Source organism: Somniosus microcephalus, chromosome 20, assembly GCF_052327205.1.
Source record: "Somniosus microcephalus isolate GS21.2 chromosome 20, FLI_Smic_1.0, whole genome shotgun sequence".
Lineage (NCBI taxonomy): Eukaryota > Metazoa > Chordata > Chondrichthyes > Squaliformes > Somniosidae > Somniosus > Somniosus microcephalus.
The window spans coordinates 39510740-39533412 of record NC_141006.1 but is presented as its reverse complement, the minus strand read 5'-3'; the positions used below and the strand labels follow the sequence as shown (position 1 = coordinate 39533412).

General features: G+C 48.5%; 1 protein-coding gene across 1 annotated transcript in view; it reads right to left on the bottom strand.

Annotated features, from left to right (window-relative positions):
• LOC147103129 (disks large-associated protein 2-like) overlaps positions 1–22673 on the bottom strand; it is a 115991-nt gene that overhangs the window by 18454 nt on the left and 74864 nt on the right. Inside the window, exons 6-7 of the mRNA XM_085963177.1 lie at positions 14418–14758; positions 1716–1810 (exon numbers count right to left, since the gene is read on the bottom strand). Coding sequence (XP_085819303.1) covers positions 1716–1810; positions 14418–14758 — 436 coding nt within the window. The remainder of the gene's footprint in view (positions 1–1715; positions 1811–14417; positions 14759–22673) is intronic.

Sequence of the window (22673 nt, the reverse complement as noted above, 5' to 3'; positions counted from 1 at the left end):
CATGTACAAGTGGAAGCAGTATTTAATTTCTGAAATCTTCCTTCATCACACATTATCTGAGCTGAGAGGTTAGGCTAGCTTCTGGGAATGCTTTTCTGTAATCAGCATTATGATGGGCTTGACTGAACATTGTGTAACTCTCTCTCTCTCTCTCTCTCCGATGTTTGTTCCGTGCTTGTGGGGAATTGGGGGAATGAATCAATCTACTTGCAGCAAAGAAGGTTTATTTCACAGCTGGGTGGGAAAATGATTTCTTGAAAGAAAACACTAATCACCCACGAAAAAATATAGCTGTGGGATAAGGGTGGCAGCAAGGCTGAGGAGAACTCCATGTTGACCTGGGCTAAGGAATGCTTCTGGGGACAAAAAGGCTTTGAATGACTTGCATGGATCAGTGGCAGGTGAGCAGGTGATCTATTTCTCTTTATAGCTACTGTGTGGATGAAATGGGAAAAATAAGTGTTCCAAACCGGTATTTGAGGATAATTCTCTCGATTTAACCATTTAGAGAGTGGAACGTTCCTTTATTGGAGCTGTGTGCCTTTCCTGCTGTGGTTTGCAAGATCATTACAATTCTACGACCAACTATTACAAATAAAAGGGCCACTAACTCCCCCCAGTGGCCTAGTGGGTAAATGCAGCACTGAACCACATAGACCAAGTTGGACTCCTGCACTGTACTGTTCATTACTAGTTGGTCTCAGTCAGGACAGCAGGGACACAGATTATAGGACAGCAGTTGGGGCACTACAATTGGCTTCCGTACCCTGGGCTAGGCAGGGGAAAAATCCGCTCCATTGATTCCTACTGGATTGTGTGCATGTATAGACATTGGGTGAGGATAAGGTCAAGTTTGGCTGTGATGGACTGCCAACACTTGGACTGCTCACACATTAGGAATGGCTTCAATCAAGTTTGGCACTGGAGGGTGCCTGACACCTGTGGAACCACACCCCAGGATAAGTCAGTACCTTCAGAAGAGGCAGCAGAAAAATGATCAGACAATTTGAATAAAAATAAAACAACGTTCCGTAAGTTGAAGTGAGCATACTGTTGCCATCACAGATCATAGTTAAACACAACAAACAAAGCGATTTACTGATCCTGCACTCCCAGGAGGGAGCCACGTTTGTAGGGAGCGTGCGTCACAGGTATGGTAACAATAATGTAATACTGGTTTAGTATTATGCGGGATTGGTGAATTTACCCAACGGTCTTCAGGAAAAAGCATTTGGCAAACAATTGTGATTGCTTACAAATACACGATGAGTCAAAATACTCCACTGTGTTACTAGTGCATGATGTGAGCTAATGGAAATGGCATTTGTTACTTGTCAACTATCTTCAAGAAGACCTGGTGCTATATCATGATTTGAATCATGATTTCTGTGTGCTCAAGACACTTTCGTATGATACAGAAGATAAGATTTAAAAGAATGGAAATACTAAATGTGTATATTTTCGTGCAGTGAGTTGTGATCTGGAACGCACTGCCTGACAGGGCAGTGGAAGCAGATTCAATAGTAACTTTCAAAAGGGAATTGGATAAAATTGCAGGGTTATGGGGAAAGACAAGGGAGTGGGACTAATTGGATAGTTTCTTTCAAAGAGCCGGCACAGGCATGATGGGCCGAATGGCCTTCTTTCTCTGCTGTATGATTCTATGAGTAATAAATGAATGGACATGTCCTATTGAGTTAAGATGACGGACTTACCGTTTATTATCTTCAACCTGTACTCCAATAGAATGGAACTCTCGAAGGCCTTTGCTATCTGTGTCAGAATCAGTCATAGTCTCTGAACTATCCACCTGATATGTTAAAAGACAATAGAATCTTGTTATAGCGACTGCATCAATCTAAACTGGCCAAGAACAAGGAACAGCTTTATCAGCCGTGACAAAAACTGAGAAAAAAAGGACTTGGGAAACACTGGATTATACAGTGAGATGTCACAGATTGCATTCACATATATGACAAAGATAAAGCATTTTTATCTTGGGGGTATATCATTTAATTTCCTTTCCTTGGGGCACAGTACACACAGGATTAAAATTAAGGTTTACTCAAAGAAAAAAATAGCACAGGCTTTTTGATAGACATTATATCCAGAGCAGTTGTCTGATATAGGTGTAGGTGTCAGGGCAACATACATATATAGACTTGAGAATCTGTACCCGCTTGCTTGGTCCATTATGTGAAAAATACCATTACTGATAAGCTCTGATTGAAGTTGAGAGATACATTTTTACATTTCCTTTGTTCTGGTGTATCTTAAAAGACATTTTTATGGTGTATTCGTAGCTGATTTCCTCACAGCTAGCAACCATTCTAAAGCCATCTTGGAAAGAGGCAGGTGAGAGACTGCCTTGGGCGGTCAGCAGCAAACCACCATGTAAGCAGCTTTAGGCCTAGGTTACAGTGAGAGTTAGCATAGGAAGACCACCTTTGTTGTTTACGATATTCTGAGGAAGAATAGTCAATTTTGCGTTTACTGTAAATCTACTGTTTGTAGTTAACACTATTCATTTATTTGTTCACGGTTTAGTACTTTATAGTCAAACCCACATTCTGGCAGTATTTACCTTTCCACTTTTCCTAAGTTAAGGAAACCACATGGTGGCATGTGATATATGCAGTAAGCCCACATATAGAGGTAAAGGTTCCGATGCTGTGTTCCTTGGGTGGTGTCAAGAGTGTCTATCAGAAAACTGCGCACTACCAGACCATGATTTTCTGTTCATTAAATGGATAGGAAATGGCAGGTTGGAAGTGCCCGATTGGCAATATTGAGCAATTTGCTTTTAAATCACATTGGATATCTATTTAAGGGGAGGGGAAAAAGCCCATGAAAATTTTCAACAGTAGAAATACATTCTTGATGATGTTGCAATGATTATTCTGATGTCACAAGGTTCTTTATGATATCATGAAGCAACTAAATTACCTTCAGTGTTTCAACATATTTAAAGAGATGGGGCTAGATTTTCAGTTGCTTGCGCCAGCAGTTAGCGCCTTAAGAGAAGTGATTTTCGGGCGCTTTTCGTGTAGTGCCCGGGCGCAGCGCAGTTTGCGCCCCGCCCCAAATTAAGTTGCCCGTTAGCGCCGGCGCAAAGTTTAGCGGCCGCCCGGATGCGCGCGCAGAAAATGACGTCACATCCTCGTGCAACGCCCTTTGGCCGCCCCGAATCCAAACTTCAGTCGGACCGCCCCATTGTGCGGCTGGCGTCCAGAGCGTTTGTAAAATGGAACGCAACACACCCTGGGGAGCGCAAATTAAAGGGCACTCCTCCTGCACTATAAACGGCAGTCTGCATGTGCTGTGTGGAAGGATCCAGTGTGTTGTTGTGAACAGTGTATTTATGTCCTCCTCCTCCTCCTCCTCCTCCTCCATCCTCCATCCTCATCCTCCATCCTCCTCCTCCTCCGTAAAAAACACATGCACCCTTCCCCTTTAAGAGCTCACTGGCACCAGAGTGTCTGCCGTGCGCTGCGCCCGAGCTCGGGTGTTGCACTCTGCACCGCCGGCTTAGCGCCTAAAGATAGTAGTGGAACGCCTCTTTTAGCGCTCCACCGACCTCTTAGGGCGAAGCCACTGAATTTCCGGCAACGGGGCGCTACTTTGGGGCGGGCACTAACTTCGGGCGGGCGCTAAGGTTAGTGCCCCAAAACTGTCTATACTGAAAATCTAGCCCATGGTCTTTTAAAGGAGTCTCACCTTCAGTATTCCCTTTATAAAGACATTGTTTTGGCAGAAGTGTGCGAGCAGTCAGAATTACTGTATGGCAGTTTCATCCTGTCATGTCTAGTAACTGACATGATGACAGTTTGTGATGTAATCATATGTTTCAATGTGACTTGTGTCATCATGTTGGGGCAAACATAGAAAACAGATTTCCTAAAACGATTTCAAGTACCTTTTAAAAGAGGAGGTCTCACCAACCTAGATTTATCGATTGGGATTAACACCAGTGGTAATCCATTGAATAATCACTAGTGTTAAAACATCACTGACCAGGGAATGGAGGCTGGCATCTTTAAAATCAAGGGTCTGACATTCCTCAGTCCATAATGCAACATGCAAAACTTCTAATGGATCCGCCATGGCATGCCACACTCCTAAGTGGTGTCTGTCAGAAATGCAAGTAACTAGTACAGGAAACTCTTTTTTATCCGGGACCGGTGTGGTGCCGGTTTATCAAAAAGTCCGGATTACAGAGAGTTATAGTTAAAAGGTACGAGAGCTCCGTACACAGCCACAAATCCAGGCTTCCCTGTTGCTTAGCAACAGGTGCAAGAAGCCCGGCCACAGACCAAGCGTCCCTGTTGCTTAGCAACAAGTGCAGGAACCCCCGATTACACAGCCAAGAATCAAGAAACGGCCACTAATATGAAGAAAAACTGAACTGAACCTACGCCTGAATTTTGCCGGTTAACCGAGATTTCCAGTTGTTTGGGTGCCGGTTAATCGAGAGTTTCCTGCAATGAACAATAACAACCAGTCGCAGAGAGGAGACTGCAATGCCGGTGAACAAGGTAATGGAGAGACCGGAGCGCATGTGCAAAGAAGGCACTGAAGTTTGTCAAAATATCACTGACAACATCAGCACTGTCTCCTCTTCTTGGAGGATCTGGCAGGAGGTGTGGAAGAAAGTGAATAATTCGAAGAGAAACACAAAGGTAAGGCATGATTATAACTGGAAAGTAGAATGATAAACTTTAGCTCTGCACTCCCACACTCCCAACGGGGAAATTCTGCTCAACGGGAGTGTAAGTCGGGGATAGGGCTACAACATTGTAGCTCCAGTTCTCTGGCCCATGCTCCCTGCAAGTCAGGGGTCATGGAATGCAAATTACACATGCAGCAAATTACACATGATGGGAGAATTAATGAATTGCAGGAAGGAATTTCCATGGGCCAAATTACTATGTGTTAATTCCCACAGCTTTTAATTTTAAAGGCAACACAGGCATACAGTAGAAGGGGGTCAGCAGGACAACACACAATGGCCCTTCAAGCTGTAGCCTTCAAGATAAAGACCTGGAGAAGTTGTATTTCCTTTCCTGCCCTTTCCCTCAGTTCAGTCATGCTGTCTTAACACAGGGCAATAATTGGAAATTGCATATACATTTGCCAAAACTGCATACATTAACATTTAGTCATGGAATCTCATCAAAGGGAATCTTTGGAAAGGTGAACATTGGTGACATCACTGGGGGAGACTGGCTGGGAGAGGTTCCTGAGCCCAACAAAATGAGGAAGTTGAATTAATATGACACGCATAATATTTTATTTAAGGTGTGTACGTGTAAACTCAGCTCCCTTGCAGTCATGCTCTGTAACTTCTCGAAGTCTACTCAGATAGGGATGAGATAGCAGAGGCACTATTACATATATATGATAAATCATTTGAAAAGGGAATAGTGCCAGAGGACCGGTGGACAGCTACTCTTATTCATATATTTAAAAAGGGAGATAGAACAAGTCCAGGGAACTATAGACCAGTTAGCTTAACGCTGATGATAAGAAAGATACTGGAATCTTTACTAAAAAATGTAATAGAAAAACATCTAGAAACCGAAAATATAAAAAGGTGTAGTCAGCATGGATTTCAAAAGTGAAGGCCATGCTTGACCAACCTTATTGAATTCTTTGAAGAAGTAACAAAAAGATTAGACAAGGGTGATGTAGTAGATGCAATATATTTGGATTTTCAAAAGATGTTTGATAAGGTAGTAGACTCATGACTAAGGTCAGAGCATGTGGAATCGGGAGACAGGTAGCTGAATGGATAGTGAGCTGGCTACAAAACAGAAAACAGAGTAGGGGTTAAAAGTAGCTCCTCAGATTGGTAAAGGTGGAAAATGGTGTTCCACGGGGATTGGTGCTGAGACTACTGTTGTTCACCATTTACATGAATGATTTGGACTCAGGAATCAGAAGTACAATTTCAAAATTTGCGAATGACACCAAATTGGGAGGTGGACGTAATGCAAAGGAAGTATCTGACAAAATACAAGAGATGAATAAACTTGCAGTTACAAACATGTAATCTGCAAATTAATTTCAATATAGGTAAGTGTGAGGTGGTGCATTTTGGTAGGAAGAATAAGGAGGCCATATACTGCTTTGATAATAAGAGTCTAAATGGGGTAGAGGAGCAAAGGGATCTAGGGGTACAGATACACAAATCACTAAAAGTAGCAACGCAGGTTAAACGGCCATAAAAAAGCAAACCAGGCATTAGGGTTCATCTCTTGAGGGATAGAATTGAAAAGCAGAAAAGTTTTTTAAAACTTGTATAGAACCTTGGTTAGATCACACTTGGACAGTCTGGTCTCCATATTATAAAAGGGTTATAGAGGCACAGGGGAAGGTGCAAAATAGATTTACAAGGTTGATATCAGAACTGAGAGGATATACTTATCAGGAAAAGCTGAACAGGTTGGGGCTGTTTTCTCTTGAAGAGGGAAGGCTGAGGGGTGACCTGATAGAGGTATTTAAGATAATGAAAGGGTTTGATATGGTAGACGTACAGGAAATGTTTTTACTTGTAGGGGTGTCCAAAACTAGAAGTCATAAATATAAGATAATCACTAATAAATCCAATGGGGAATTCAGGAGAAACTTCTTTACTGAAAGAGTGGTAAGAATTTGGAATGCGCTACCTCAAGGAGTAGTTGAGGCAAATAGCATTGGTGCATTTAAGGGGAAACTAGATAAGCACATGAGGGAGAAAGGAATAGAAGGATATGTTCTGATGAAAGGTCACTGACCTGAAATGTTAACTCTGTTTCTCTCTCCACAGATGATGTCTGAACTATATTTCCAGCACTTTCTCTTTTTAATACAGAGGATATGCTGATAGGGTTAGATGAAGAGGGACAGGAGGAGGCTCATGTGGAGGCCGAATGGCATCGGGATAGACAAGTTGGGCCGAATGGCCTGTTTCTTTGCTGTAGATTCTACAATTGTTAAACAAAAATGTTCAAAAAGTGTTGCCAAACCAGAATTTTTAAACGGGTTCCCAAATGTAAAGCTTTTAGGGCTAGAAATTCATTATAGCCAAGGAATGGGCGGTGTCAGTAGAAAAGTTGGAGAATTAGCGCCAGGCGCAAATGCTTTAGGCTGCACGCAAAAGTCATGCTCACTGCTCAATAAAATGATTGGAGTCCTAAATCAAGTCTTAAAACCCAAGCTCATTGGCGTTGGACTTAAAGGGTGGACTAATATCAGGTGCCATCTAATCGCAAGTCATAATTGCCAGAGGCTTTTCTCATGACTTAAAGGGGAGGTTCATTGATGCTGCAGCACCTCATTCTCAGCATTGCTGGCTGTGCAGCTGCCTCAGCAAAGAAAAGCAGAACAAGGAGAAGGAGCCGAAGGACTGATCCAGGTGTGCTCATGGCAGATCCACGCCTCGGAGAGAGCCCGCAGATTCTCCACTGAAGCATTGGAGGCATTGCTTTTCGCTGTGGTGAAATGGAGGGCAGTGTTCTACCCAGCAAGTGGCAGGAGGCCCTCGCCACAAGTCTTCCATACCATGTGGAGGGAGGTAGTGCAGCACCTCTCGGGCAGCACTGTGGTCCCCAGGACCCACACACAGTGCAGGAAGAAATTTAATGACCTCACTCGGGTAGTCAGGGTGAGTGAATGCTTCAACAAATGATACATACCACCATCTGAATCACAATCTTCACACACTGCCCAAGGTACCACACCCCCAGCACTCACCCACCAACAATCTCTACCTACCAACACTCACATCCACAACTCACACTTTGCAGACAATGACAGCTATTCAACTATGGCAGGCACATCACCCAAACACATTGCTCCACATTCACTCACACACTTTCCATTCCGTTCTAGGCTAAGGTGCTTCACAACAGGAGGGGGCAGGAGCGCACAGGCGGGGGACAAGCCGACAACGAACCACTGTCTGCACTGGAGAATAGAATGCTGCAGATTATTGGGTGCCAGGTGGTGGGCGTCGTGGTCACTGGCGATGTTGACCCCCCTTGGGGACAACAATGGTACGTTCATCCCTACTCCTTCTTCTCACATCCCACTTCCCCCTCACCCCACAAGCGTTTCACACTTTCTAGCTGATCATGCTGTATGCATGCATTTCTCCCTTCCTGCCCCCCTCCCCTCACCTTAACCCAACTCTTGTCCTTTATGCTTTCAGACAATCAGCAAACACCTGTGCAGCCTGTTCCTGAGGACACGGTAGAGAGCGAGGCGGGAGAAGAGGAGGAGGAAGAACACACCGCGTTACTGCATCTCTCACTCGCGGATATCAGCTCAGGTACAGGCACTATGCATTCTTTAGAGGCTAGTATAGTAGCAGGATCTGCACAGGGTGAGGCACCAGGGATGTGTGGGCTGCAGCAAGGCCGGGGGAAAGGGTAACTCGGGGGCCTGCTCTCCAGAGGGTGAGTTCGCGCTCAGATGAGGACCTCGATGGGGAGGCCTTTAGAGGAAGGGTGATGGGCATGCACACAGAGATGATGGGTGCAATGACAAGGGTGCCCGAGAGACTCTCGGCAATGGTAAGGAGAGTGGAGGAGTCCACCTCCAACATTGCACAAGGCTCTGCACACACCATGGAGCCCATCATTTCCAGTCTGCAAAGGATGGTAGACTCCCAGAGAGACCTTGACGACCCAGACCTGATGCCGCGTGTGATGGGCAATCTGGCAGCTTCCATTGCAGCACAGGTGGAAGCGATGCAACGTCTTAGTGCTGTAATGGAATCTATGCTTGGTGGCATCCAATCTCAGACTGCTCTCATGCAATGTCAGCTTGATGCCATGCAAGCTCTGATTGTTGCCATCGTGGCTTGGTCTACCACTGTCGACTGGGGCTTTCACGGTGTCGCAGCAGGGCAGCAATCTGTGCTCCAACAGATTGCTAGGGATGCTGAGGTGCTGCCCCGGGGGAGTGGCAGTGGGTCAGTGGAACAGGGACCGGCTGTCCTCTCTCAGGATGACAGCATTCTTGCTCCCACCGCTGCCACTCCACCATTGCTTGTATCGCTGCCTGTCATCTAGCCAGCCCAGACTGCTGCCGTCCATGCTGAGGTGGTGCAGTCTACAGCCGGGCCTTCCAGGCCCAGAGCTGGTCGAGGGCGTCTATGAAGGCCATCTGAAGTTTGCCGCACGGACACTCAGCAGCCTTCCACCAGCCGTGCTGCAGCCACTGTGGGCCAACACTTCGTAGGAGCACTAGAATAGGCAAAGGCACAGTAACGACAGGCACTAAGGGATTGCACAAGGGTGAATGGGTCATATTTTCGGTGTAAATATGCGTTCATTGATTTTTGATAAATGTATTAATTCACTTACCATTCTTTTGTGATATCTGTCATTTCAGCTTTGCGGTGCGATATGGCCTGCGAGAGGGATGGAATGATGGGCATGTGGTGAGCAAAGGGGATCTGGGCTTTAATTCATCCTGGTGTGAGGCTGGAGGTCTGTTTGGAGGAGGTGGCAGAGTTCTGTGACCACCTCCTTGATGAGGCAGAGCTGTCTAATACACTGCTCCTCACTTAACTAAAGGTAGGAGAAGTGCTCTCAGAATACCTTCAGAGGGTAAGGCCTCCTGGTGAGAGCCCTGATGTCCCTCCTCATCTCTCTGCGCACATGTTCCCGTATTTCATGCTGCCTGTGTTCCCTCTGCTGTAGATCCTGGAGGACGAGGTGGCACACCAGTACAGCCCCCATTAATGTTACCAAGTATATTAGTTTGAATCTTTGAAGAATAAGTGTAGCTACTTTTTAGTTGCCAGAAGACTCCTGATACAAAAGAACCTTGAAATTACTAAATGAAACTGTTGCAGTGGGTGAAACTGCACTAACCTGACAGCTGCGAGTCATTACTGATGATCCCTTTAAATAACATCCCTGTAGTCAGCTTCCTGGTGCTTCATGCCAGCTCTCCCTGTTGGTGTTTACTCCAGGCACTGTGGTGATGGCGACAATCAATTTAGCAAATCGAAAGGTCAGTGAGCATTGCACACTCACTGATGTCACGGTCTACCTGGCATTGACGTTCCTGGCGATACCTCTTACCAGTGGTGCTACGGTGGGGGGCAGATTTGGCGTGCAGTGCTGGATTTGCCTCGCCCCAGCAATATTGCTCTAGCACCCCATTAGCAGCATCTACTGGCGCTAATGGGAGGCACTAAGGGGACTAATTTTTGCCCCTTAGAATTTTCTCTGTTGTGTAAGGATACACAATGAGGGGCAGCAAAATAACAAGCACTTGTGTTAAATTAAGGGCACTGACCTGAGCTATAAAGGCTGATAAGTCAAAGGCCAGTCTTAACAAAAAATTGCATTTACATAGCAACTTTAACATGATAAGACATGCCAAGTTAATTCATTGAGACAAAATGGTGAGTGGTAGGAAAGGAGTTAGGGAAGGTAGTTGAAGACATGGTCAAAGAGTTAGGTTCTGAGGGGCTTTTTAAAGAAGGGAATGAGATAGTGAGGTGGAGGAGATTTGAGAGCATTCCAAAGTGTGGTACTAAGACAGCTGAAGGCTCTGACACCGAAGGTGGAGAGGAGACAATGGGGAATTCAAAGGAGGCCAGAGTCAGAAGAGCACAAGGGGCATCTCAGCACACAGCGCTGGAAGAGGTTGAAGAGGTGGTAGGAGGGGTGAGGTGATGGAGATTTGTAAATGAGACAAAAATTTTAAATTCAAAGCATTAGGAGACAGAGCGCCAAAGGAGGTTTGCGAGACAAGGGTGATACAAGAGTGGAATCCAGTGCGAGATACGATAAGGGTGACAGAATTCTAGACAAGTTGCAGTTTAAGTAGGGTGGAGCTCAGGAGACTGGTGAGGAGAGTGCAGGAGAAGTCAATCTTGGAGGAGATGAAGGTGTGGATGAGAATTTTGGTGGTGGTGAAGGTGAGATAAGACCAGAGATGGATGAAATTATGGAAGAAAATAAACAGTCTTGGATAGGATTTGGGGTTTGAAGCTCAGGTCAGGGTTAGTTTTATATTGTGTACCATGACATGTTGAGGCTATTCTATGCCTTAGTCTCTGTATTTCTATGTTGGTGTCAGCTGTTATAAGGCAAGCTTATACTTTTTATAAAACAATTGGATTTTGAATCCTGTTCTCCATTTTACACTTTGCATTTGAGCTGATCTCTTTGGGCTGCTGGGCTCCCTGTATAATATGAAGACCCAGGGTGCAAACACATGGGACCAAGTCCCCTTGACTGAACTTGGTGCCTTTAACCCAATGGCTCATTCATAGACCCATATTGTTGTGGATATACAGTGCTGTCAGTTCTCCGAACAACAGGTTGTTTAGACTATGGAGTACTGCTATTGAGGGAGAGCCAGATGTCTGCCCTCGGCTTCAATATAGGCACTAATCCATATTGAAGCTGGCACGGTGCACCTACAGCACCAGACAGTTCACTGAAACAGTATTGCAAGAGGCACAGTGGCCAAATAAGAGTGCGAATAACTGTTCTATGCAAGGACTTCTACACTCAGCAATTCATTTGGTGCAAAAATCTAAGTATAATTATAACTAGGAGATTTCACTTTACGCGGTAAATGATTCATACTGAATTTTCCTGGTGAGATATTATTGTACTGATTTGGGGAAACATATTCCACTGGCATCTGTTGTGCTTGTAAACAGTTTAATACAGTACAGATGCAGTAAACTAAGGCCGCGATTTTGCCGGCGCTCAGAGGGCGGGTTTGGAGGCGGGTCAGAGGTTAAAGTCGTTTTGATTGACGGTGGGTTCCACACACACCGTCATCCTGCCTCCAGACAACCTTCCCAAGTGTCGGGTCCCCGATTTGCGAATGGACCCGACACCTAGCGGCGGGAAACGGATTAAAGGCAATTAACTGCCTATTAACAGGTACTTGTGAGCAATTTTCAGGCTCTTTTTCAATTTTCCAGCTTCTGGGTCGGGTTTTACGATGTCCGGACAACACACCAGGTAAGTGTGGCGTGTTGTGAGTCTGGTCTGATGTTTGTGAAAAGATGACAGCTGCAGAAGTGGTGTCAAGGATGCCATGTCGCACATGGTGAGTTTTAGAGTAAAGAAAATGTTGGTTACTGCATTTTTAAAACATTTACAGATTTCTTTAGCATACAAGTTTTTTTAATCCAACTGTATGTCCAGTGCCACCTCATTGGGAGAACCTCTCTCACCAGTGACAGATCACTTCTGTCATCTCACCTGCAGCTGCCATCTATTCCAGCAACATCGGAGCCAATGAAACAATCAGACCATGGTCCTCCGAATCCTTCCACAATCATCCCCAACACCAACATCTCCAACCGTCGCCGCCATCACCTGATGCTGCACTGGACACAGGGCGTCAGCCCCTGATAAAATTGCTGGCCAGGAGGCCAGCGATGGCATCACCATGGCCAGACTTTCTTCACTTGATGTTGTAAACCCTGGCTGCCACATGATGCGCCAGGTTGACACCATCCCACACCAGCACCATGAAGCATCCCTTTAATGTCCAAGCCATTCCATGCACACTCATCGCTATAGCGGGGGGGTGGGCGGGGGGGGGGGAGTTATGACTGAACAATCACTGGAACTCAGTAAGACACTTCTCAAGGTGTGCTCAGATCTGTCCAAGAGGGGGCACTTTTTGAAAGAGATTTCACTGTAAGGCAACACATTACCAGAAACTTCACATGGACATTGGCTAAACCTCTCAAGTGCCCAACCTTGTGTGTTGTTAGTTGGTATGCTTGCAGTAGAATGAGAGTGAGTGTGAGGGGTGGCTAGTGAGATGGGGAAGTGATAAAGTAGATAGAGAGGTTTGGGTGGAGGTGCAAGGTAAGTTGGTGTCCTGGGGTGGTCTCTTCCACCCTTGGTAGGGAAGAGAACCTCCCTGCGTGCTGTGACTCCCTCCGTAAGCATATTGGGTGTAAGAGTTCACCTTTGTGCAGTGAATTTCAGTGTTTTCAGCACCTCAATGCTGTCAAATACTGAAAAATCAACTGTCAAAATAAAATTGTGCATGGTCCCTTTAAAGAAACCGGCAGATGACCCGTCATCAAATGACATCATCAGACCCGCTTCCTGTTAATTGGCCGGTAAGCCCGCAGAAGGCCAATCAAGAAAAAATCACATCTGTAGAGCGGAGGCAGCTGGGGGCGGGACTGGAACCCAGAAACCAGCTGACCCGCCCCCATTCCGACACCGATGAGAAAATCACGGCCTAAGTGTAAGAATTGGTGATTTCGAAGATCAGAAAGGCCTGCTTCCATCGACCAGCTCTATGCCAATTTAGAGCACGACAACAACAACAATGTGCATTTATATAGCACCTTTAACATAGTAAAACGTCCCAATGTGCTCCACAGGAGCATTAGCAAACAAAATTTGACAGATGACCACAAGCTTGGTCAAAGTGGTGACCCATGTAATGCTTTTTGTTTCATTCTGTTCCTCTCCTTTATTAATGTTCTGCCCTTAACTTGCACATGCCATTGACTCAGGGGAGAGGCAGAGCCCGTGCTCGCGCCACTTGGGTCAGGAACTGCAAGATGCAGTTACCCTTCCAAGCAGAGGCGATGGTATCGCCCTGTAAAAGGGAGGGAACTTCAGGGGGGGTGAGGCATGCTTGGTGGCCCCATGCACCTCCTACTGGTTGGCTATAGGTGTATGTTTGCAGCTGTCTGGGAGCAGGCCGATAGCCTACCCTTATAGTTGCAGACTTGTCTAGGCCAGACAGACTGAAGATGAGGACAAATTAAAAAAAAAATTACATTGAGAAAGTGTTAAGAAAAATAAAATTTAAATCCAAATGATTAAATAAAGTCAATGTTTCCACTAAATGTAATTATACCAACATATTTCTAACTTATTATTATCTGTACTGTGCCCTATATACTGCGGCAAGCCAGAAAAGTTCAATGAAGTCTGTAAATAAGATTCAAAGTAAGAGAACATGAATGGTGGCAGGTCTTAACTGAATGCAGAGTGAAGAGAGGCAGAGGAAACACACCCTGTTCTCATTGCAAAACAGATGGGGGACTGAATGAGGCTTTTAATATATTCAGAGTGGATGTGAAGAAGTTGTTTGTGTTGAAGAATTGGGAACGTGATTAAAGCTATTGAAACACTAAACAAATTTATCTTAAGGAGTAACCATTTTATAAGAGTTGTTAATTATGAATTGGACTGCCAGTTGGTGCAGCAAAGGAATAGATAACTGAAGCATTCAAAAGGAAAAGGTAATGGGTAGATTCTCAATTCGGTGAATAGGAGTAAACCAAAGCAGCAGGAAGATGGCAGGAGACCAAGTGGGTCATGCACATACACCTAAATAATACATGAGATAGATGGGCCAACTTGTCTTATCTCATTCATACCTTGTAATGAAATAGATAAGAAAATGATTACCTGTATCCCTACAGATGAACGCCACTTTCTTTGGCGTGGCTGTAGCTTTGGTTCATCACGGCTCAGAATGCCTTTACTAATTCCACTTCCGTCAGAGCTCTTCATTGAAGAACGGCTTGGGGTGAAGGACTCCAAGGCCAGATGCAGTGCTTTGGTACTGTCAAGACTGTCTGTTGAATTGCACTGGGATTTAATATCTTTTGACCAGGACGTGGACCGGTGTACCTCATTCTGCAGGTATGCATCCTGGGTTGACTCTGTGCTGCTCTGGGCCGTCACTGAGATAATTGGTTTTGTAGCCATCCGAGGAGGAATTGGAGGAGCTTTCTTGTAATTAAATGCTAGAATTGGGATTCAAGGTAGAAGCTTATTAGAATGCTTAATTCCACAATATTTTGCATTTAGAATGACATTGTTCATTGTAAACATTGTAGCTAATAATACAATGATTCGTCTCCTTAGCACTGATGTGTGATGGGCATTGGCTCCCACATGTAATACTGAAACCTGATCCATTCAGTGCCATGTTCACCTACTGCACCATAATGTATCCTTGGAGCATCCAGGCTGCTCAGAGCCAACAAACTGCCCATGGGCACATTCTGGCCATGGTTCTGATATAAATGAGGGGCCCTCCCCCAGTATGAGACAGGGACACCCGAGCAACGCTCCAGACACAAATCATCCATTTGGCCCCGATGCTTTAGTGGAGGCCTGCACCAAAATGTACGTTGTTGCTTGCAGGCGTGACCCTCCCCTTCCAATATAGCTGTCTGCCATCTCCCTTCCTTGGCCTCCACTGCCCAATCCATGAAAGGTGGTTCTTGTGGCCCAAGGTAACCTTGGGAAATACTTGGCAATGCAAAATGGTAACCAGCAGCCCTTTCACGGCTGCTGGTGCTTGATATTTCTGCCGGGTCTCAATCGTGCTCCCAACGTGCTGCACTCCAAATGCCAAGGGTGTGGCGACACGCCACCACTGGACATAATCCGCTCACGGCGGCACAGACAGTCTAAGCAGAAGCCCCCAGCCGGGGGCCCTTTCCTCCAGCAACTTGTTTCCCGCAGGGACAGGCTGCCGGGAGCACTTCCTGTCTGGGAAGTATTTAAGTGGATGTGCGGGCTTTTCTAGTTCCTGTTTGCCATGTGGTCAGAATAAAGCAGTTGTGTTTTCAATAGCTCTGTCTCGACTCCCACGTTTGCCGCGGTATCTCAACACTGGTGACCCCGACGCTCAGGGCGAATCCTAAGCTAGCATGGCGGATACAAACGTAGTCATGGTTAAATTACCTGACTTTTGGGAGAACCTCGCCGAAGCCTGGTTCGTTCAAGCTGAGTCCAGATTCCGGCTGAAAGGCATTACAGTCGACGCCACGAAGTATGACTACCTCGTCGCCTCGCTCACCTACGCTACAGTCCCCAAGGTTTGGGCAGCGCTGCAGAATCCACCAACGGAGGGCAAGTACGAGCATCTGAAGGCTGCGCTACTTAAAAAATTTCAAACGTCCTCTTACCAGCGCCACTGCCAACTCCTGGACCTCCCTGGCCTTGGTGACGCTTCACCATCAGACCTGCTTTCCCACATGCTGTCCCTCTCCGACGACAAAAATCCCGGCGCCCTTTTTCGCACGCTTTTCATTCGGCAGCTCCCCGCCAGCATCCGCCCGCTCCTTGTGGAGTCTGACTCCACGGACCTGAATGAGATAGCCGAAAAGGCCGACCGGCTGCTCTCTGCACAGGCCGCTCGCGACGTCGCACCCGACCTCACGGCAACGACCACGCGGTCTTCCCGGGCCGCTAGGCCCGACCGCCCTACCACTCCGGGTCACTGCTACTACCACACCCGTTTTGGCGCTAGGGCTCAACGCTGCACGCCACCGTGTTCCTTCAAACCCCCCCCCGCACCGGCCCCCGCGATGGCCGCGGGGCAGAAGGAGCCCCTACTGTACGTCACTGACGACAGAACCAACCGCCGATTTCTGTGCGACACAGGGGCCCAGCACAGCATCACCCCCGCCTCCGCCCTCGAGATCCAACGCGGCACACGGGGTATCACACTGGCTGCAGCCAACGGCTCTGAAATCCGCACATATGGCACCCGCATGGTCACGCTCGACCTCGCGGGCCGCCGCTACCGCTGGGAGTTCCTGACAGCCAAGGTCCTCTGCCCACTCATTGGCGCCGACTTCCTACGTGCCCACGGCCTCCTTGTCGACATTCCGAGGCACCGCCTCGTCGACATCAACACTATGGCCCCCATCCCCGGCGCCTTTACCCCGGCCCGTTCGGCCGGCCCGACGACCTACTGCCTCGCCAGAGCCACGGACGACTACTCGGCACTCCTAGCTGAGTTTCCCGCCCTCACTAACCCGACCTTTTCGGCCAAAGCCGCCAAGCACGGTGTGGAACACTATATCCCCACCACTGGCCCCCCAGTTTCTGCCCACGCCCGCAGACTCAACCCGGCCAAGCTGGAAATCGCGCGGGCCGAGTTTACCAACATGGAACAACTCGGCATCATCCGCCGCTCCAGCAGCCCTTGGGCCTCGCCCCTCCACATCGCCCCCAAGCCCGGCGGAGGCTGGCGCCCTTGCGGGGACTACCGCCGCCTCAACGACGCCACCACCCCCGATCGGTACCCGGTGCCACACATCCAGGACTTCTCGGCCCGACTGGCCGGACGAACCGTCTTTTCCAAAGTCGACCTGGTGCGCGGTTACCACCAAGTCCCCGTACACCCCGCGGACATCCCCAAAACGGCCGTCATCACCCCATTCGGCCTGTTCGAGTTCCTGAGGATGCCCTTCGGCCTCAAGAATGCAGCACAGGCTTTCCAGCGCCTTATGGACTCAGTCCTCCGGGACCTGAACTTCCTATTCGTCTATCTAGACGACATTCTCGTGGCCAGCTCCTCCAAACAGGAACACCTTCGCATCCTGTTCGGGCGCCTAGCCCAACACGGGCTCATCCTCAGTCCGGCGAAGTGCCAATTCGGCCTAACCGAGATCGATTTTCTCGGTCACCACATCACCCCTGCTGGGGCCGTCCCCCTGCCCAACAAGGTGCAGGCCGTCCAGCAATTCCCCCGCCCCACAACCATCAAGGGCCTCCAGGAGTTCCTCGGGATGGTGAACTTCTACAACAGGTTCATCCCCAGAGCCGCAGCCCTTATGAAGCCCCTATACGACTCCCTCCGAGGAAAATCCGGCAAGATGGACGTAGCCTGGACCACTGACACGGCAGCCGCCTTCGACGCCACCAAAAACGCGCTCGCCGACGCCACTCTGCTCGCGCACCCGAGGGCCGATGCCCGGGTCGCGCTCACCACCGACGCCTCCGACCACGCGGTCGGGGCCGTGTTCGAGCAGTGGGTCAATGGCGCGTGGCAGCCACTTGCCTTCAACAGCCGCCAACTGCGCCCCCCGGAGGTCAAATACTCCACTTTCGACCGCGAGCTTCTCGCACTCCACCTGTCGGTCCGCCATTTCAGGTTCCTCCTGGAAGGCCGCCCCTTCACCGCGTATGTGGACCACAAGCCACTCACATACGCGATGGCCAAGCACACCGAACCCTGGTCCGCTAGGCAGCAACGCCAGCTCGCGGCCGTCTCCGAGTTTACTACGGACATTCAGCACGTCTCCGGTAGAGACAACGTGGTCGCCGACTGCCTTTCCCGTCCCGCCGTCTGTGCGAATCACCTCGCGGTCGACTACGCACAACTAGCAGCGGCCCAGCTCACGGACCCAGACCTCCTCTCGGCGGCTACCAGCCTGCCAGGGCTACGCCTAGCCAAGGTCGCGCACGGGCCCGAAGCCACGGCAGTCACGTGCGACGTCTCACTCGGCCAACCCAGGCCGGTCGTCCCTGAGACCTGGCGCCGCCGCGTCTTCGACGCGCTCCACGGGCTCTCTCACCCGGGTTCCCGCGCATCCGTCAAACTCCTCTCCAAGCGCTTCGTCTGGCGCGGCCTTAGCAGAGATGTTCGGACTTGGGCCACCTCCTGCCTCGCCTGCCAACGGGCTAAGGTACAGCTGCACACCAAAGCACCCCTGGGAGACTTCGAGGTACCCAGCCGCCGCTTCGACCACGTACACGTCGACATCGTCGGTCCCCTGCCGCCATCGCAAGGCCAAACTTATCTCCTCACGATGGTCGACCGCTACACACGCTGGCCTGAGGCAGTGCCGCTGACCTCCACCACCACAGCCGACATCGCCAGGGCGTTCGTTAACACCTGGGTTGCGAGGTTCGGCGTACCGGCCGACATAACCTCCGACAGAGGCGCCCAGTTCACCTCCGAACTCTGGACGGCCACAGCACGCAACCTCGGGGTGACGCTCCACCGCACCACGGCGTACCACCTGCAGGCCAACGGACTTTGTGAACGCTTCCACAGGTCACTCAAGGCCTCACTCCGCGCCGGCCTGCAGGACAGTACCTGGACTGACCGCCTACCGTGGGTGCTACTCGGCCTACGCACCGCGGTCAAGGAAGACCTCCAGTCCTCGGCAGCGGAGTTAGTCTACGGACAACCGCTGCGCGTCCCAGGCGAATTCCTTCCGGAGCCTACCAAGTCTTGGTCGGCCGAACAGCAGCGGCTCGACTCTTTCTCTTCCGCTCAGCAGTTCGCCCCACTTCCGGTCAACCGACACGGCGAACTCGCACCTCACGTCCCGCCAAATTTACAGCAGGCGCGCTTCGTCTTCGTGCGACACGACGCGCACCGCGGGCCCCTGCGACCCCCGTACGATGGTCCGTACGAGGTACTACAAACCGGGGACAAGGTATTCAAGCTGCGACTCGGCGACAGGGTCGAGACAGTCTCCATCGACCGGCTCAAACCAGCACACACAGAACCAGGGGAACAGGTCCCCGTGGCCCAGCCTCCAGCCAGAGGCCGTCCCCCCGGCAAGCCAGCACAGCCGGCGGCGAACCGCCCGACCCAACCAACCAGACCGGCGACCACTCAGAGCCGCTGCGGCAGAACCATTAGACCACCGTCACGACTCGTCCACTCCTCCTAAGCGGATTCTGGGGGGAGCTCTGTGGCGACACGCCACCACTGGACATAATCCGCTCACGGCGGCACAGACAGTCTAAGCAGAAGCCCCCAGCCGGGGGCCCTTTCCTCCAGCAACTTGTTTCCCGCAGGGACAGGCTGCCGGGAGCACTTCCTGTCTGGGAAGTATTTAAGTGGATGTGCGGGCTTTTCTAGTTCCTGTTTGCCATGTGGTCAGAATAAAGCAGTTGTGTTTTCAATAGCTCTGTCTCGACTCCCACGTTTGCCGCGGTATCTCAACAAGGGCACCATTAAAATATGGAAATGAGATAGTATTGCATTATCCTATGCAGTCAGCTCATTTCAATGCCTGATGAGCAGCAGTCCAGACACATACTGGGTAGAATTTACTTTGCGAGTGCATGTCACGGTGAGGGAGAAACAGGGCAGGGCAAAATAAAATGCTTTCAGATTGCGACCATTCAACAGCAGCAGATGAACTTATATAGCACTTGCCATGCATCGATGTCTCTCTACACGTTAGAGGGCCAAAGAAAACAGTGGGTGCCAAGCAGGAAAGGAAAGAGAATAAGACAAAAGATTGAGGGAAGGAGAGATGAAGGCATGATTGAAGACAAGGGTTTTTACGTGTTTGAAGGCAGTTTGAGGGATGGCAAGGTGGAGGGATATAGGGAGGGACTTCCAGAGGGGAAGTATGTAGTGGTTGAAAGAGTTGCCATGGATAGTGCAGAGTACCTAATGTGCCATGGTAACATTTCCACTCTCTGTCCCTGTTGTTCCCAACAGCAATGCAGCACAGAATTTGGAGCAGATTCTCTGTGACTATCTTTAATTCAGATTCAGACAAGAAAGAAAGAAAGACTTGCATTTATATATCATCTTTCACAACCACCGGGCATCCCAAAGTGCTTTACAGCCAATGAAATACATCTTGAAGTGTAGTCACTGTTGTAATGTAGGAAACGCGGCAGCCAATTTGTGCACAGCAAGCTCCCACAAACAGCAAAGTGATAACGACCGGATACTCTGCTTTAGTGATGTTGATTGATGAATTGAAAGAGGCTTTTTTTTCAAAGTTGGACTTAAATTCCCTCCAATTTTCTCCTTCCCTGAACACAGACTCATACTGGGGTATGATTCCATAGGCACCAGTGACCACCCAGTACTTTGCCTAAATGGCCATTCTAATGTATGAGCCAAGACAGTGAGTAACATCAGGCATCATGGCTGAGCCCAGTCCTATGTCCAGCAGATGTCCATATAAAAAGTTTCAAAAGGAGTCACTGGACAGCAATCAGGAGCAGGAACCATCATTTCACCCATGCCCCAGTGCAGTAAGTGTCCTGCTCTCCTGGGTAAGATCAGCTAAATCAGCACCAACTCAGGATGGAACCTGGTATCATCGTGTTTTGTATGGCTCTGTTCAACTCTTGATAGCACATTTACCAACTAAGCTATTAGGAACTTGAAGCTGAATTTATTTTGTGGCCTCTATCATTGGACCAGCATTTCAAAGGCAAAATTTGGGCCATGAGAAAGTCAAAATACACTCAAGCCTTGTGATAACAAACACTGACATTACAAACTTGCCTGTTTTTTAAAATTTAGCTCTGATAAAGGACACAGGGCAGGGCCGCATAGTGCATTAGAAAACTTTGCTTTCACTTCTGGTATTTAGGTTCAAACCCATACCAGGCTAATGCTAATAAGTAATGATACAATATGGGGTGCTTGCTGAGACTAAGGTTGATGTACATTGTTGGGAAGAATTGGGTCTGCTCTACCTTGAATCAAATCTGTTCGGTACAGATCTGTGAGTGTTTTGAAACTGAAAAAGGGGTGCAAATAGTGGAAAATGTTCTATTCCCCACCACAGAGATTGATTATGTTGATGCTATCTGATCAAAAATGTTTTATGCCGTGATTTAAGAATATGCAAAACACTTTGCAAGGTCTGGCAGTGAATGTCAATGAGTGGGCTATTCATTTTTATGCCTTCATGCATTATTGCTTTTCTGTATTGCACATGACAGCTGTGTCAGCCAGTGGCTCAGTGGGTAGCACACTTGCCTCTGAGTCAAAAGGTTGTGTGGTTCACAGTCCCACTCCAGAAACTTGAGCACAAATATCTAGGCTGACACTCCAGTGCAGTACTGAGGGAGTGCTGCACTGTCAGAGGTGCCGTCTTTCAGATGAGATGTTAACCTGCTCTCTCAGGTAGATGTTAAAGATCCCATGGCACTATTTCGAAGAAGAGCTGGGGAATTATCCCCGGTGTCCTGGCCAATATTTATCCCTCAATCAACATAACAAAAACTGATTATCTGGTCATTATCACATTGCTGTTTGTGGGAGCTTGCTGAGCGTAAATTGGCTGCTGCGTTTCCCACATTACAACAGTGACTACACTTCAAAAAAGTACTTCATTGGCTGTAAAGTGCTTTGGGACGTCCGGTGATCATGAAAGGTGCTATCTTAAATGCAAGTCTTTTTCTTTCAGGGCATTTGCAGAAGAGGCCACAATGACTGAATCCTTCACAAAGTGTGAGCATCTCTTGTGAATGCACATACAGCTGCTGTGGAGTCTTTGGGCTTCAATCTTCAAGAGCCTCCCTTGTCCAGTTTTAACATGCTAGTGAGTCAGATGACAAGATGGAATATGAAAGGATCATTGCTGCCCTGAGGTCTGCTTAAATGATAATAGAGGTGCTAGAAATTGGGCAGGACCAGCTACACACCGCAGCAGTGGATGTGAAGAAAGCAGTTGTGGGACCCAGCAAGGGGAGGCACAGGGCAACCTCAAGTCCTTCACTGAGACTCAGCCGCTAGCCACTTCCCTTACTCCTCCCACTAGGGACAGTACTAAAGGGGGCTTGTAGTTTCAGTTCTACAAGACATATTATACACCAAGGGAAAGCACCAGAGCAAAGCTAATAGGCATGTACACTCATCCCTTTTAGGGTGTTAAATATGATTGCACGTTATTTTGACTATGTTCAGAGAAGGTTCTTCTGATGGTGCAGAATAATTAAACAGCAGATCAAAGGATTGGCATCCCTGGTGATTGAGTTAGTGCAGAGGACAAGTATTGGGACACTGCATTTTATACATGTGGACAGACGTAGACAGATCAGGCACTTCAACAGAGGTCTTCTCTATGAGAGCTGGTATATGCCTCCTCCCAGCTGAAACGTCAGGTCTTCTGGGTCATCAGGGTCGCAATTTGCCCTTGGCTG